Source organism: Prinia subflava, chromosome 15 (genome assembly GCF_021018805.1).
Source record: "Prinia subflava isolate CZ2003 ecotype Zambia chromosome 15, Cam_Psub_1.2, whole genome shotgun sequence".
NCBI lineage: Eukaryota > Metazoa > Chordata > Aves > Passeriformes > Cisticolidae > Prinia > Prinia subflava.
Window position 1 is genome coordinate 13,237,121 of NC_086261.1, and position 17,387 is coordinate 13,254,507.

At 38.1% G+C, this 17,387-nt stretch overlaps 1 protein-coding gene across 8 annotated transcripts in view; it reads left to right on the forward strand.

Annotated features, from left to right (window-relative positions):
* Positions 1 to 17,387, forward strand: part of TCF12 (transcription factor 12) — a 159,646-nt gene that overhangs the window by 49,154 nt on the left and 93,105 nt on the right. For all 8 annotated transcript variants that reach the window (XM_063412899.1, XM_063412898.1, XM_063412901.1 and 5 more), the window contains exon 6: positions 5,412 to 5,514. In XM_063412899.1, the coding sequence (XP_063268969.1) occupies positions 5,412 to 5,514 (103 nt within the window). The remainder of the gene's footprint in view (positions 1 to 5,411; positions 5,515 to 17,387) is intronic.

Below are 17,387 nucleotides of genomic sequence, written 5' to 3' on the forward strand. Positions count from 1 at the left end.
CCCTTCTTGTTTGTCTTTAGAACTTTCAGATTAGTTTGGAGAGCTAGATAATCCAAAATAAAGTGGATTTTAGCAGTAGCTTCACTCGTTCATTTACACATTAGTCATTTGGATGACTGTTGCCTGATTCATAAGTTCATTGCCAAATTTAGCTTGCAAGGGACCTCAGTATTCCTGAGCTTTAAACAATTAATATTTGTTATTTAAAGTCAGCCAAACTATAAAACTCAAGGAATTGAAAGCAGCATTCATTAAGTTTAATCTTTTGGTCTGCAGCCACGTCAAACTGTGAACTCAACCATTCATTTTAGTGGAATTTTAATGTCTTAAGTTTAAAGGCAGTAATTGAGCTATATTGTAAATCGGTAAAATGCAAATACGTGCTTAGTGATCTGGCAGCTTGGTTACGAGCCTTAGATTTTGGTCTGTTCCCAGGGACTCGCGTAGGAGAGGGCTTGGGGCTAAGGGAGGAGAAACAAACAAAACCCCTGTTATCTCTAGTCTAGTGGGCTTGAGCAAATGAAATGCTGTGGAGTAATAACTTGTACAGGGAGGACAACTCAGTGAGTTGAGTATGAACTCAGTAAATGCACAGGAAAATGGTATGCAATGTAGAGGCCATGGCTTGTCCATTTTTCACATTTTACCCTGAAGTGGAAAGAAGATGTTGTGCTTATTTAAAAACAAAACCAAAAACCCCACAACTTGACTTAGGGTCAGTGCAGTTTTGCTTATGCATGGACAAATGCCGGTGTGACTTCAGGAAATAATTGCTAAGGGACAGTAGTTTTGTGTTTTTAAAGGGGAAGTAAATGGGAGAGGATTAATCCCACAGAAAGCCTGGAACCAGTAAAATGAAAAAGGAAAATGACAAAATGACAGAACATTATTGGTCATTGAAAGACATTGAGTTTTAGGAGGCTAATTACTACTTCGTTTGTAAAATGGGGCATAGACTCATTGTGTCAGGTCTTCTCTCATGATTTTGGTAGGATAAACATGCCTAGTAAGGAATGTGTTTACTCTGGGTGTATGGGTTGGGGATCTTTTTCCATTTTGTCTTCTGTGTCTTCAAGAATAATACGTTATATAAGACTTTTCAGGTGTCCTGTGTACAGGTATTTATAATTTTGTAAATAGTGTCAGATTTTCAATTGGTTTGGCTGTGTTTGCATCCCTGTGCTTGGAAAATTCTGAATGAGATAGAGCCTAAATCACTTGGGTGCTTGAGGCATGTTACCCAGAAGAGGTAGGAATGCATGTTACAACTGTGAAATTTTTAAATTGGTGGACTTTATTTATTGGAATGATTAGAGAACATCACTCTAATCCAGTGAAATCCCTGAAAAACGAATAAAGTTAGAGCATTCAATGTTGAGAGTGCCCTCACTACGAATTGCAGCGCTAATTAGTAGTAGTATTTCTGCTGCATTTCATAACAGATATTATTAGTAGACAATACTTGTTGCTCTTATTTGTAGATATATCTGACCCGGTTTTTCTGTTCACAAACATTCAGTCGGACTGAAATCCAGGGAGTGGCTTGTGTGAAGTGAACAGTGTCAACATTACAAAATGCTGTAAGGGAACACTTAACCCCAATTGCACTTTATTTGGGCTATAACAGTACAGAAAGAGAAGTTTTGTCTTCCTTTGGGAAAGTTAAAACTTGCTTTTGTAATAGCTATGTAAGAGGTTGGAACAAGCAAGACAGTTTTGAGTTTACAGCTATGTCATCTAATCATATTCAAAACCAGTTTGCTTTCTGCAAGCAGAGAAATGCCCTGAGCTATCTGCAGTCGTTTCAGAGCAAGGTGCTTAGAGCAGGAAATAAATTTGTCCAGTAACTCCTGTTTTGTGGACTGTTTGCCAGTTATTTGCTGAACACTCCAACTGTGCACTCTGGCGTGTGCTAATCCATTGCTGGGTTTGCTGAGGAGCCACAGAGGCAGAACTGGGAATGTGTATTCAGCACGGGATGCTCTTTCCAGCCTTTCTGTGTTAAACGTGCCCTGCAGGTCACAGGAGGTAGAAATGCTCCAATGGGCTTTTGAAGCCCACCTGTGGTCCAAAGAATGGCATCACCAGCCAGAATATGTACCAACAAAGAGCTCTTCCCAAGAGGGGAGAGGAACTTGTGGCATGACTGATTAGTTCCTTTTTCTGCTTGGAATCTGTATCAGTCCAGCTACATTTAGGTGGGCTTCAGTAGTCTTCAAAATTGTCAGAACTGAGATTTCCTGCCTTTCTCAGAAAGGAAGAACGAAATTTGGCAGTATGTATTATTGAGTCTTGCTCAAAGCATGGATTTGAAAAGGGGCTCTGATAGAATTTTGTGTAAATCCCTCCCCCCCATCTTCTGCTGTTTTTGCCATGAAGGATGAGTTCATGTGCCAGCCAATTGTGTCTTCTCTTCATTACTCAGTCACACAAACAGGGTATGTCTTAAAAACCACTCTCCTTCATTGGTATTCCAGACGTTTTAAGGCTCTCAACTGTGTTCTTCTTTCAGCAATAAGCATATGTTGTCAATTTGCACTATTGTGTTTGTTAAATACATTTTTGGAACTTTGACTGTATGACCGGAAACTTCCACTAGCTTTTCAGAAGCTACTGGAAGCTTCTAAAGTTTCATCTGTGATTGGTTACAACTCCTCCCAGTAGTAGTACTTTGCTGTTTACTCTGTAGGTTAACAATACAGATGCAAAAGCAAGGAATAGTATCAGGAATGCAATTTTATTTGAAGTACAGCTTAAATGAGAAGAATCGTCTGAAAAAACTCAGTGTAATTTAAATCACTGTCCTTAGAGCTCTTCTCATTTTTCTTAATTTGCTTTTGTGAAGTACAAAAGTTGTTAAACCAAAACTGCACGTGTTTGTGGTTATTTTATATTCATGTGATGTGTATGAGTTATATGTAGGACTCAGTCCAGGGTTTCTAATCCCAAACAAAACTCTGTGGCCTGAGCTGATAATCCATAACTGAATACTGAGACTCTGAATATCTGGTGTCAGGCATGGTGGTCAAGGTACGACCTCTTTATGTTAGTTTACTATAGGTGAAGGCATCAGTCACAATTTGCACAAGTGTGAATTCTCTAGGGGCAAGTAGTGAAATGCCTGATGCAATTAATTTTAGGAATTGCATTAAAGTCCAGACAAGACCAATTCTACTTAAAGGGCTTGTGTATCCCTTAGTACATTTTCACCCTGTATAACAAATGTTTTGTTTTCAATGGCTTTGGTGTTGTGAAGGATAACCCCGAGTGTTTTCCAGGGAGATGAAATAGTTGATTTGTCTGGTAGAAGTACAGCTTGGATGCTGTGGTAATTGGCTGCAAGTGCATTTTGGGAAACTGGCATGGTATATGAAAAGAACATGATGTCAAGTATTCTTTGGAAGAATTTTCATGATAGAAAGAAGAATATTCCTTTTTGTGTAAACCACCTGCCCAGTTCTCCAGTTCCTTTATTTTGTGAGGGGGATATGCAATATTAAGATGGGGAGGACCATTCCATTGAGAATCCTGTGCCTTAGGCAGATTGTGTTGCATGATGTGCAGCTGTATATGAAATGAGTCTTAGCCATGTTATATTTCAGTAATTACCTTATTTGCTCTGTAAATAAAGATGTCTTAAAGATTTCAGTTTCTGGGCCTTGTTTGGGCACTACTTGCTGAGCGTCTGAGATATGGAACCTCTTTTATCATTGACTGTGTCCTCTATAGTTTCTTTATTTAAAAAAATAAAGTCCAGCTAAAGTCTTAGGGAATACAGTTTTAAAAAAACAATCGCGATAAGGAGTACAAGCAGAGACACAAATATAAAGCTACCTACCTAGGAGCTTCGTTTTTGGTCCTGTATTTGCAAATTTTTGTTTCTTTATTCAGCAGATTTAATTCTTTCTTGTTTCAATTCAGCATAAAAATAAACCACATGTGGTGACCTTAGCTAGGAGCCACTCCGTTTCCTCAGCAGCTGCTGTTCCACACTGCTTGTCTGACAGGCGGGGCTGGGTCACGGTTTCCAGAGGACACCCTTGTGGTCATAACCAAGTTGTAAATGTCACTGAGATTGTTTCTGAATGCCTATCACAAGTGTATCGCCGATTCTGAGGCAGATAGAGTCAGCCAGAGGTTCAGTGGGGAGCAGGGCTGGCGGAGGATGGCTGTGCGACACGCATCCACAAGCAGCGTGACAGTTCCCCAGCCCTCACTTAGCAGCCCTTTGGTAGAGCTGACAGCAGCCTGCAAAGATAGGGAGGCCTGTTTCAGCCCCATTAATGTTGTCTTGAATGTGAGCCTGCGGTCTGGAGAAATGATAAATGTTCAGTGATTGATGATTTTATAGTCCCAGGGCACTTGGGATGGTTTCTGGGAGCTGTGAACAATTTTCCCTCCTCCCTTAATTAGGCCTGAGCTCTCAGTTTCTGAATGAGAAGTGACTAAGTGTGAATTGTAGGATAAGGTTTACACAGTGTTTTTCAAAACTTTGGCTACAAAGGAAGTCAATTTGGAGTGCCAGGTCTTTCATGTTTTGGTACAGAGTAAGTGATTCAGTGTGCGTTTGGTAAGTCCGAAGGGCAAATGGTGTATTCATACCTTTATATGGAAAAACTGACGGGATTTCAAAATGTCTTGAGGAGAGCTTTATGTAACTGGGTTAATTAAAGAATATGTACATCCAAGGACGTCTTTGTTTCCCATCTCCTCTGCCTTTGGTGTAAGCTTTCAATAAGTGTTTCCTGACTGTGTAGGGGTCGCTCCAAGTCTGGTAAACTGGCTGTGCTAATGGTAGAAAAATGCAAAAAAGTGTTTCAGTTTCAGGACTGGTTTGCAAATGAGATGACAAAGTTGTTTATTTAATCACTATATGAAAGTAAACCTTTTTTCAGTGAGCTATGCTGGCTAGTAATGTGATAGTGTCAAAATGTCTATTAATCTGTACCATTAATAGCAGGCTGCAAGGAGAAATGGAATTTGTTCTCATCTGCACCAACATTTTTCTCTTAACATCAGTGACTCTTCCTGAACTTTTTGCTGTCCTTTAATAATGCAAACAGAAAGCTTAGGAAAAAAAATCAGTTGCAAGTTCTTCAGACTAATTTTACTCTCTGTGGTTAGTGACTTAACACTAAGAGGATTCAAATATCAAAATATCTCTGTATTATTAATTTTTTAGAAATCTTGTCCATTAGGACACAGCTTATTAAGAAACTATGTGGTTTCTTTTTGATGGGAAGAAAGTAATATGTGGGCAGAGAGTAATTTCTGTGAGATAGACCTGAAAGCCAACTTTTGTGATTAATGACCAATTGTGACTCTGCACATTTAATTAGGAAAGTGTCATTACACTCAATTAGCAGGGCTGCCAAATAATCTGTTTAATACTCTGGTCTTTTTTTCTCTAGGGTTTTGCAGACAGTCCTCATTACAGTGATCACTTGAATGACAGTCGATTAGGGCCTCATGAAGGATTGTCCCCGACACCTTTCATGAACTCAAATCTGATGGGTAAGTAGGTAATTCTTTACGAGTATCCCCTCAAAGCCTCTTTGGTCAGAAAGAGACATTTTTCATTCCTTGTCTAGGCCTGACATGTCAAGCATCTGGAAGTTGCTCTGTTTCTCATAGCAACACTGACTTTCCTATTCAAATCTTTTTACGTTGGATGAGTTCCTCATAAAAGCCATTATCCATTATTCTTTTTAGAAGAAGGAAATACCAAGATTTTCTTAAGTTGATCTAGAAAACGGATATATTTTGATTTGATGTAAATTCTAAATGATTTCAAAGATTATTTTTCCTTAATTTTGTTTGAGAAATTTTTAATTTGTGTGTTTAATTTTTTTTCTAACATTCATTTCTTGAACTACCTACCAATTTACTGTAGTCTTCCCTGCAGGTAATAATTTGAGGGCTTGCTTCTTATTTTTAATTTTCTAATTTCTTTGATCTTTTTTATATTAGAAACTCTGTCACTTCTAAGAAGTAGATGGAGACTCCTGCTTGCAGACCTGTTTAACATTTTCTGCTTTTGAAACTGGAAAAAAAGCAAGAAAATGGTGTATTATATTGTGGCCTTAGGTATTGAAAGCTTTTTTTCATTCCTTGCACTTCATGTTACCTGGAACATATTATTGTATTGATGGCATTGGTTGAAGAATCTCCTTTTGTGTATTGCAGTTTGGAATTTGTTGATTTCAAAATATTTCATTTGGCAGTACGTGGGCTTGAGACTATTTTTGTTTTGTATCTTAGATTTCAGGATGACTGAATATTTGCTCTGAATTTGTACATTTCACATTGTTTCACTTCTATATTCCCCATCTTGTAGACATGACCTATTTTGTGATCTCAGTATTGTCCTTTTAAGACACAGCCATGGTAATCTAAGTGGATTACCTAAATCCAAATCCTGGTGGTCTGCAATTTCTTTTGGAAATCTTTCTACTTTGCTCAGTCTTTGTTTACTACTTTAATTTTCTCTGAAACAGAAACAGACAAAGCTCAGCTATTGCTGAAAACAGAATTTTGTTTAAACTTGATATATGAAGTTGAGAACAGGGAATTTTAAACTGCCCATCTCTGTAGACTTTGATTAGAGAGATGACATGTCAATTGGTCAGTGACACTTCTAGCTGAAGACAGCAGAGCTAAAATGTAGCAGTTATTTTGATAAAGCAAAGTAGACTTTTTCCAAATACTCTTTCAAACATTGTCTTCTTTCTTCCTTAGCAGAAAGCTAAAAAGACAAGTTACTTCAATTGCTCCTCCAGTATTTTGATCAGTAGCGTGTATGGAATGGGCTTTGTAGCTGATACTGATTTTATTTTACAGAAATACATAGCAATTTTTAAAAAATTTGTATTATCAAAGGCAAATTAATTGCTCATGTTTTTAATTTAAGCCATCCAATTTCTAAACAATATATGCCTTTAAATATAAAAGACAAAAATAATTGGTGCAACTATATCTTCTTGACTTTTCATTTTTATTGAACAGATGATTCTATTAGACATAATCAAATTACATCATTAATAGAGATTTGAGAAGAAGCCTCCATTTAGATGGTTTTGTAGAGAGGATTAACAAACTGCAAGATATGTATGTGTCAGTCACCCAAAGCAGCTGAGAACTGGAATAGTTTTGTAAAGCTTTGTGGCTAAGAGTTCTTAGGGATTTTATTTTCTCGAAGCAAAAGGACTTAATTTCCTTCTATATGCAGCCGAGAATTACAGAAACTTTTCAGTATATATCTCTAAAATGTGTTCACATCAGAACTCCAAAAGCATGCCTTTAAAAGCAGTATTGCACTTGTGGGTTTTGGCTGGTCATAACAAAAAATCGTGTTTATTTTACCTATGTTACTTTATAGGATGCAACTTTGTATATTACAACATCACATCATAAGTTTTGCATTGTATTTTAATTGATGGGGAAAGTTTGGAGAGAAGAATGATAAAAGCTACATGAAAACATAGATTAGTACTTTTCTGTGTAGTACTACTATCCCTGTTTATAGTTTCTCTATTATAGAAAAGAAAAATTATAATTCTTCTGAAGTTTTTTTTAGACAAAGAAATATACAGTTTTTTAATGTCAAATTCTGACATGTTCCCATAAACAGAATGAACACAATTATTTTGTTGGTTGATGTAAGCATACAATATTTAAGGCATTGATTCATTATTTTGTGATCTTTGGAGTTTAAAAGGAGATGGAGGGAGGCTAAGAGCATGAACTTGATGAGCTTCTAGGAAATATCTCAGCAGCTAATAGCAGTGCTTGAGCATCTGGGGTTGCACAACCAAGATCTAAGAAATACATTCCTTCCCAAAATTTTATCATGACTGAAATACATTTCTGAAATAGTTAAAAACTATTAAAAAAGAAGAGGAGAGAGCGACAACATATTTCACCATTGCTGTCAACACTTAAGAGTACCATTAAAAGAAAGAATTGTGTGTCAAGGGGATGTTGTTGGTTTGTGTATTATGTTCAGCCGTAAGCATATTTGCCTGAAGAGATAGTGGATTATAAAGTGCCACTGTCTTTCATGATGGAGCTCTCAAACATTTTAATGATCTTGTACATTGCAAAAGAGAGAAATTTTGTCTAACAAGAGTTGATAATGATTCAATAATGAACAATTTACCACAGAAAGATGCATTTCCATATTCATTTAGATATTTTTTGAAGTGTTTTGCAGAGGAAGTAAAGCTATTATGCTGGATTGGTTAGTGTTCTTCACTAATGAATTCCAGAATTATCGTGTTGATTTGGTAATGTAAAAAAAGAAGGGCTATTACTTATATTTTGAGTAAAACCACTGAATCCTCTTGGGACCAGCATAGTCTGTTGGTATCCATAGAGATATGTAGGAAATGAGGCTAAGATATATTGGCGGTATTGTAGCTCCATTTAGACTTGATAATCTTTGCTTATTCAACACTTCTCTTTTAATTACATTCTAGAAAACTATTCACAAGGATATGAGATTCTTTTCTCTGTAATTATGCTGCCTTTTAGTACTCTGCACTTGCAAGGAGAGGTCAGTTTTTGCTAGGACCCCTCAAGCATGTGGTATTGTACGCTCTGTTGTACTGCTCCCTGGACTTTATTCTCCTGGGCTTTTTTACTACTACTTACGGGGAAGAAAGAAGGCAGATTATTCTTGAATATAGCTTAAAAGGGGTTTTGTTGGTCTGTCTTGAAAATTTGAAGTGGGTGAATTACTTTCTTTTGTGTGCCTGTCTTTCCACAAGAGGTAGGATAACAGCCAAACTTTGTGCTCCATGTTCATCGTTTGTACTGAACAGTTCCACAAGGTTGTATGTGACAAAAAGTCATTAAAAAATTTAATCAATAGTGAGTGAAAAGACAGTGGTTGAATATCAGTGTTCTAATTTTTCTTTGTTTCCTTGTTGAAAGTTTTCTTTGTAATATATTTTCTTGTTTTCTCATTATTTCTTTAACTAGTTTCTTTAAAGTTTAATTGGGTTACATTTTAGAACTCTAGGTATTTCTGAACTAGCAGCAGGATGTGAAGGCCTGTGAATGAAATCAGAGATTCTGAATGTATGAAAATGGAGGATTTTAGATTATGTGCCTCATTTACTCACTAACTCCAACAGATCAGCTGCAGATTGTAGTTACAGGTTCATTTCATACTGTCTGGTGATTTTGTAACACTCACCTCTGTTGGCATCCTGGTGGCTTTGCTCCTCCTCCTAACAAGCTTCTGCTGGGTAAAGCTATGATGCTTTCTTATGGCCAGCATGAGGAGATGGAGGGCCTGACCACGCAGAGAAGTCAAGACACAACTGTTGGTATTTACAAGGTGGGAGTAGAAACTTGTTACAGTAATTAGAGCTATAAATGAATCACCTTGTTAATAAAAATATAGCTTCTTTTACTGTTTGTAAGGTGAATATAAAGGGGAAGTCTGATTGTTCTGTTTGAAATAAATAGGTGAAAGAACCAAAGGTAGTACTGGCAAAGGGAAGCAGAGTAATATGTTGGGGTTTTTGCAGTGTAGCTTCTTTTCCTGCTGGTTGTATTTGATGCACTTGGGTCACTTGGGTGGTTTGTCATCAGACATCACAGAATAGGGTTTCTGAGTAAATTACACCTACATACACCATGAATTTTACCTTTTCTTACTGTTTAGGAGTCTTGTTCCAGTGTAACAGGGCTTAATAGGTGTGTGCTGGGTAGAAACCACTGTGTGAGGGGTGGCAGGAGCAGAGAGCTGCTTCATGGGGGAAGCCAGATTTTAAGAATTTTCAAAGCAAGTCTTCAGGTTACCGTGAAACTCACAATGGATTTTGTGTATCAATCATATGAATGAGAGATCAATATCTGGATTGGGATGCCTTCTGGTTTTAGAGTTACTATTCATTTAATTGACTTGATTGCCTGATTGTGCAGGTTTTTAGGAATGGCTGGGCTTCTGCCAGTGCATCTTTCAAACTGAAATTATTGTCTTAATTTTTATTCTAAAATCTATTATTTGACTTGTAATTTAAGCACCCCAGTTGGCTTGGATAGAGTAGTAGGTATTTTCAAAGATGAACATTAGAGGAGCATTTTTTAAGCAACATGGTAAATAGAAATAGTTGAAGCCTCTGTAAGCCTTCTAGTACTGATACAGTTCTTGAACAGCTGATGTAAGCCTTTAAAACCATAATTTGTAAAAGGTTATTCTCAGTAAAAGGAGAGGCTTTTGAACTTTAAAATACAATTATAAGAAGGCGTGCATCTGAACTGGTACTCAGTTAAGAATCTAACTAATCTTCAGGAAAATAGCTAGTTTTCTTCCTCAGTAACCTTCAATAAAAGAATTTTGGAACTGAAGAGAGAGATCTTGTTATCAAATGACTTTATAATGGTGAAGGCAATAGTAGGAAACCAGCAAGGGTAAATAGTTATTAAAATGGCACACATTAAGAATGATGCCATTATAGTTTTTGCTAGGAATCTTATCTTAATTACCTTTTAGGAGGGGAGAGGGCAGATGCAAGTAGGGAGTTGGCAGACCCTCTATTTGTCCAAAATAATAGTTAGATTTCCTTGAATTGCTTTCTGTAGTCATTAATATTTCAACACATGAAAAAAACCCAGGCATCACAATGGAAATTATCTCCAGAGATATGAGTAATAGCAAGATTGATTTGAAATAATTTATATGCAGTTACATTGTTATTAACTTGGAGAATGGTGGGGACAGAGTATTTTATATCCTTTGTAGAATTCATTAGGAAGAAAGAGGAAAATGTTAAAAGAAGAAAATGACAAAACAGTTATATAACAAAGATTATGAGAAGTGCTTTAGTCCATCTTATTTCACAGGGCAGTAAGTTGAAAGAAAGTGGTACAAGGATACCTGATAAGCTTCACATTCTGTATAGTTATCTGTCAAATATTACTGAGTTTTGAAAAAAACATTCCCTAGTTAAAAACCCACGAGTATAAGATTATTCAGAGTTAAGTAAATACTTAGAGGTACTGGTACTGAGTCCACCACAAGCCGTAGAATGTAAACTTCCATGCTGAAAAAGTTCCTTAACATTCACTTTACATAACTGTATTGTGCAGTTCCACAGTATTATGTTTACATTTCATTGAATCACCTTCTGTTTTGGTTATTAAAGCTAAAAATACCAAGATGCTGGCTCACCTCTACGTAATACATCATGGCTACTTTTCCCAAAGTGTTGTCGTTGCTTCACCTCAGTAATGCTTCTTGTCTTCTTGCTTCTGATAGGCTTATGTTTTTTTAATAAGTAGCATTTTCCAAATCATTCCATATAATGAATCTGGAAAATGGAAGATTTCCGTTCAGGCTCCCTTCTAAGATTTTTTCTTTTTGTTTTGGAGTATGTCACTCTGTTGGATTGATGCAGGTTTTATATGATATAGATTGGCTAAAAGCCTATTGTGACTTTCATAGTATTTTGGGTTTTATAATGAAATTTCAAACCCAGAGTAAGGGGTTTAAGTTAAATTTATTTCTTCTTCTCTTCCATATAATTATTTAAATAATTTACTTCACATATGAATATACAAAAGCACCATACATAAATGGAGGCTCCTTTTTGTTTGTTTGTTTCTGGTTTGAATGCTAGCAGTCCTTTTGTTCTGGAGTGTTTGTGCATCTGGCTGTGTCCCAGCTCTGGCGTGGTGTGCTGGGCAGAGGCAGCTCTCAGACCTGGGCTCTGACACGCTGCTTACTGCCAGCACACAGCCGCCGCTCTGTGGGCTGGAGCTTTCTAGAGCTGCAGTGTTTTCTATCTGTTCATACAGTTTCAGGTTTATCTTTTTTTTTTCCCCAGGTATTACATTAAATAAATTCCACTCACACCAAAGAATTGCTCTCATCTGCTCTTAATTTTCCTTTTGTGAAAGCTAATGGGTTTCTGGGAAATTAAATTACACAGTCATTTAGTGAAAGTGCTAAGTGCAGGGCACTTTTACCCCTGGGTTTTTGCTCACAAGAGCGTGTGTTAAGCTTAGTTTTCCCTTCTGTTTATGGTAATATTTCAATCAAATGGCTTTCCTAGCATTTCTTTACCTACGGTGATACATGGAGCCTTTCTCCCCACGCGGCGGGGGGCTCGTGTCCCCTGTAACGCGATGCTGTAGCAGGTGTCCGCCCGTGCTCCCTGCCCCTGAGACTTTGATCTCTCTCGCGGTGAGCAGCTGTGGCAGAGGGCCTGGCAGGCTCCTCAGGTGGTGCTCAGGTGTGGCAGTGCCAGGTAGGTGCGTGGGCACAGCTGCCTGCCCGCTCCTCTCCTCGGCCCGCGCGGCGCTCCCTGCCCTCGGCAGCGCCGGGGCTCGGGGGGGGTGAGCAGGTGCACGGTGGCTCCTTCCCCTCCTTTGCTGATGTGCTCGCTGCAGGAGTGTGCTGCAGTGCTGAGGCGCTCCATCCTTACCCATTCCACAGCACCCTGCGCCTTCACACTGCTTCTGTATCTCCCCATCAGTGCTGGAGCTGGTAGTGGGCTTAGGCTGCAGTGCTGTGGTTCAAAAATAAAATCAGAAAGGTTTTCTTTCTGTCAAGTAAACAAGTGAATAAATTTGCTCTTGAAAACCCATCCAGCTATGCCATTAAACATTGTGCTAGGAAGAGGTGATGATTCCTTTTCACTGGATACCATCAGTGCCACAGGTATCTTACAATCCACAGTGTGTCCCACTGGCAGAACCTGCAGCTCCTGTGGTCCATGGACAGTGGTGGTGTTTGCACTGTGCACTAACGGGAGAGAAAAATGGGACCTGGTGCTAGTTGTGTTGGAGGGAGCTGAAATGTTGCCTTCTTCAAAATGGTCTCACACTTGAACCCAGATTTTTTGTCGTACTAAGTACTTTTGAACTGCCAGTCTGGGAATAAATATGCAAAGTCTGTGGCTTTTACGTTTTGAAATATTTTAGTTCTGATAAAATTTGTTCTGCCAAGCTTGGGTTTTAGTTAATGCAGTCTGATACATTCGAGTGTTGATTTATTCACAGTGTACTCTGCCTCTGAAAAGGGGAATAAATAGTAATCTGATGAAATTTTTAAGTCTTGTATTTCCTCTTTGTTATAACATGTCAGTTTAGCTGCTGCAGGGTATGTTTATCTGTTACAAGGCTCATCAGTGCATGAAATGCTGAAAGGGCATATTTCTCTCCTGTGGTTCCTGCCATCCCTGGGCACTTGTAGATGTGTTCCAGTGGATGGGATCAGCTGGGTGAAGCTGTAAGATTTTAAATTTGAGTCTGTCTGAAGGCGCCAAGCTCCCTTCTAGGGAGGAGGGGGTGATTCTTTCCCATCCTGGTGATGTAACTTCCCCATGAGGCAGTTGCTTAGGGATCTACATAATAACTATTATCCTGTTCAAATAGGAGGCTGTAGAAAGCTCACTGGTGATTAAAAGATAATTTTGTAATTTTTCATGGCTTGTCTTTGTTTTGTAATAAAGATGTTTGCTTATCGCCAGGTGCATAAAAATCATTTACTTAATCTCTATTTCATTCCATTAATTTTTTTTCATTCTTCCACGCATGTAGCTGTAGCCGGTGAGTTGCTAGCAGTCCAGTTTTTAATAAATGCAGCAGCCTGTATCCAGTGATTAAATTCTGAACTGATCAACCAAATGTTCTAACTAGGCTGCTCATGCCAAAACAAGTGGCTTTTGATTTGGAGCATTATAGTATTTGCATTAATATGATTTGAAGTTGCTAATAATTTTCTTTAGAGATTGGGTTTTAGTGAGTCAAATGTTTGTTGCTGCTGGAAACCTGACTTTATTTAGATAACAGATGAAAACAAACCAGATGAAAATAAAAGATGTAGTTTTATTTTTCAGGTGCATGGGGCTGTTGGACCTCTAATACTATGGTTTTTATGAGTTGCCTGAGCAGCTGCTGCGTTTTCAATAGAGCTGTAAGATGCAGTGGGTATGTGGTGCTTCAGCTACATAATGGATGAATGGGGCCAGTATCACCAAAAGAAAACAAAAATTTTAAATTTGATTTTGGTGATAACCTTTGGACACTTCAATCCAATATTGCACCAAAGTTTTGTTTTGGAAAAGTGGATTAAAGACTTTTGTGTAACAGAAATGTGCAGAGGCCAGAGGAACTGCAGCTCATTCTGTTAAGAGATGGTTATATCTTGCCTATTTGAGAGGCTTTCCTGGTTGCTGGCTTGTCATGTTTTTCCCTGGAGACTCTCAGCATTGTAGCTTTCACATACGTGTGCAGCTTCCGTGGCTCTGATGCACGTGTGTAACTCAGGAAGTCAGATGGAAATTCTGCAGAGTTATTTCCTTGGCATCTGCATGGAGGGTCAGTAGGAGAAATAGCGTGTGTGGAAGCTTCACCAGGATGGCATTTGGTGGAGGGATGGTGTTGCTTGGTTGGGAACATTGTTGTTGCTTTTGGGAAGATTCTCACACGGGTCCTCCGTTTGAAGATGAAATGTGAGGGAGAGTTGATGCATCATTTTATGTGATGATGTGTTATGTATGTGATTAAAGAAGCCCACACTGTTTGCATTCACTGTTACTGATTCTTTTAAAGAAAGCAGTAGCCTTAAATTGAGAGATGGAATAAAAAAGGTTCATTGAAGTGGGAATGAGGAAGAAGCAGGGTGGTTACTATTGAGATGGGTTGATTGATTTTACTGGTTTTTGTACAACTGGCAAGGTCTGGCTGTGAGACTTAAAGGTAGTTGGGAACCAAAGGAAATAAAATATGTAATGTATAAATGTGCAATGTGTAAAGTCAAACAGGAATTGTACAGACCGTGGGCAAAACTAGTGCTGTCATCTCAATAACAGCAGTGAAATTTTAATTTACTCCCCATTGTAATAGGAACCTCTGAAATAATCCTGGCACTTTGGATATGTGCAATATAAATAAGGCCTCTTGCAATATCTTCCTCTTATCCAATGGGACATAGAAAGCAGAAGCCTGGAGAGTAATGTGTGACTTGTTAACAGTCTTGTAAGCTTCAAGGCTGATCCCCGGGGTCTGCATTGAATACCTAAGTGCATGACTGTATCATAAATAAACTTGTATCATGTTTAAAAATGTTCTGCAGTGATAGGAAGAGGTGTACTTGTATGCTCTTTATCAGGATAGTGCAGTTTTAAGTATGTTTGCTCTATGGTAGGAGCAAAAAGAAGTTCGTCTTACTATTTTGATGTGATAAATAACACTTCAGTTTCTGATGGAATTTCTTTCTTTCCTCTTACATCATTTATTTATTTCACATATTACTGGTCCATTACAAGCTGTCACCTCAGATTTAATTTATTTATACATTTATTTGAAGCCTTGAGGTACTTCCCAGCTTAGTGATTGACCTGCTAGAATCCAGATTTACAAAACTAAACTCCATACAGAACCATATTTCTTAAAGTATGCCTTACCTGTCTTAAAAGCTGCATTGATCATGAAATACTGTAGAGATTCTTCTGATCATGTAATTCTAGCTCCAAAGGAGTTTGCAGAAGCTTCTGTGTGTTATACTATAGAAAGCATTTAGCACACCTTAATACTCTACCTATCGGTCCAAAAATGAGAACTTCTCTCCCATATTTGTTAGTTCTGTTTGCCTTAATTTTAGAAAAGATTTTATTTCCTCATGGACGTGCTGCATTATTATACAGCTTCAAGTTTGAAAGGTACTGGAATTGCTATAGATATGCTAGATCAGAAACTGAGCTCTTGCTTATTTTCCAGGATAGAGTTTTTACCTTATGTTTAGAGAAATGGCTAAATTAAACTTAGAGAATGCTTTCACCTAGCATGAATTAGGTCTTTCTTCTCAATGATAGGTGAGGTGATTTTTTTCCAGCAGTGCTGTGTTCTATGGTTAAAGATTGGCTAATACATTTTACCATCACTGAAACAATTTTTCTTTACATCATCTGGGATTAGTATTTTAAGCTTAAGATAAACGTTGCTAGCATTGCTAGCGTTTAAAAGTTCTTTTAGATCTAAGAAAGCTGAGAAATCGACATGCCATGGTTTTTGTGTTTCTGACCTTGCCACTTTGCCGGGTACTGTGCGGGTTGAGCCTGCAGTCCCCTGTTGTTGCGATGCTCTGCTTGCCCTGCGCCGCCACCTTGTCCTGCCCAGCACGGTGGGGGCCTGAGGGTTATTTTGTTTTGTTTGATTACAGAGTGGTGGGAGGAGGAGCGATGACTGCCTTGTCTTTCTGAGGCTTGGCTGCATTTTTAAAATTTTTTTGTTCACTGCTTTTATTCATCAGTGACAATTTATAAACAGTGCATGTTTCACAATGATTTCAGCCTTGAGTGCCAAACAACTGTATGATTTTGTTCCTTTGTTTGACAGCTATCTGGCACTCGGCCCTGGGCACAATTATAACAAATAGTTTTGTCCAGCATACTTGTATGTTCTGTATTTCAATTACGTTTTTTACTATTACTTTAGAAATGTATCTTCCTAAAAATGTGGTGCAAAAGACACCTGGTAAAAAAACCAAAAAATCCCTTTTAAAATCTGATGAAGGAATTGAGTATAAATGTGTTCCATCAGTATTTTGGAGTTGAGGGGGGGGGGCAGCAGGGTAAACAAAGAGGGGCCAGTAGAAAAAATACTGCTGGTTTTAGTTGGTTCAGTTGCACAGTTACAAACTACGAAAAAGAATAGTTTGTTGGCAGGAGGAAAAAGCCCATGTGTTTCTTCAGTTGGTAACCATTTAATCTAGGATAGTTTGTGTATGTATAGACAATAAACAATGGGCTTTCAGCTATTTATTTAGAACGGAGTAAAGCTAAATACTACTTTTAAAATACAGAATATTTTCTGTATTGATTTATCTCATTTTACCTACACAGAAGAGAATTTAGAACCCAAATGTCTTGAACTCAAGGTACTGCATTTAGTTGGCTCGGTTGACATTCTCCAATGTGAAGGAGGAATGCTTCCCTGTTACTGTGTGCCTCGGAGTTTGTGTTTTGTGTGCCTCCTCCTCTCTCCCCAGCTCAGACACAGCTTGGTCTCATGATAGAGACATAGTGCAAATGCCAGTAAACCGATGTGAAATAAAACACCAAATGGAGAGGCAGTGATTCATCAGGAGAAAATGTTATCCAGGCCCCAGTAACTTTTTTTCTTCTTTTAACCTGTGCTCTCAAGCATTGTTATTCCCTTGATAATCAGTTTCAGCACTGTTATTGAACTGAAAACTGTGTTTTTAAAGTTGCCATTGCCCTTCTACTGATCTTTCCTACTTTCTTGATGGTACTTTTGTGTTGCTTTCTTATTTGTTAACGCAATGCAATTGTGTCATTGGTCTAGTTTATTTTCTTCAAAAAATGCGAAAGCCTCAGTAGTAGGAAATAAAGTAAACTTTAATTTACACT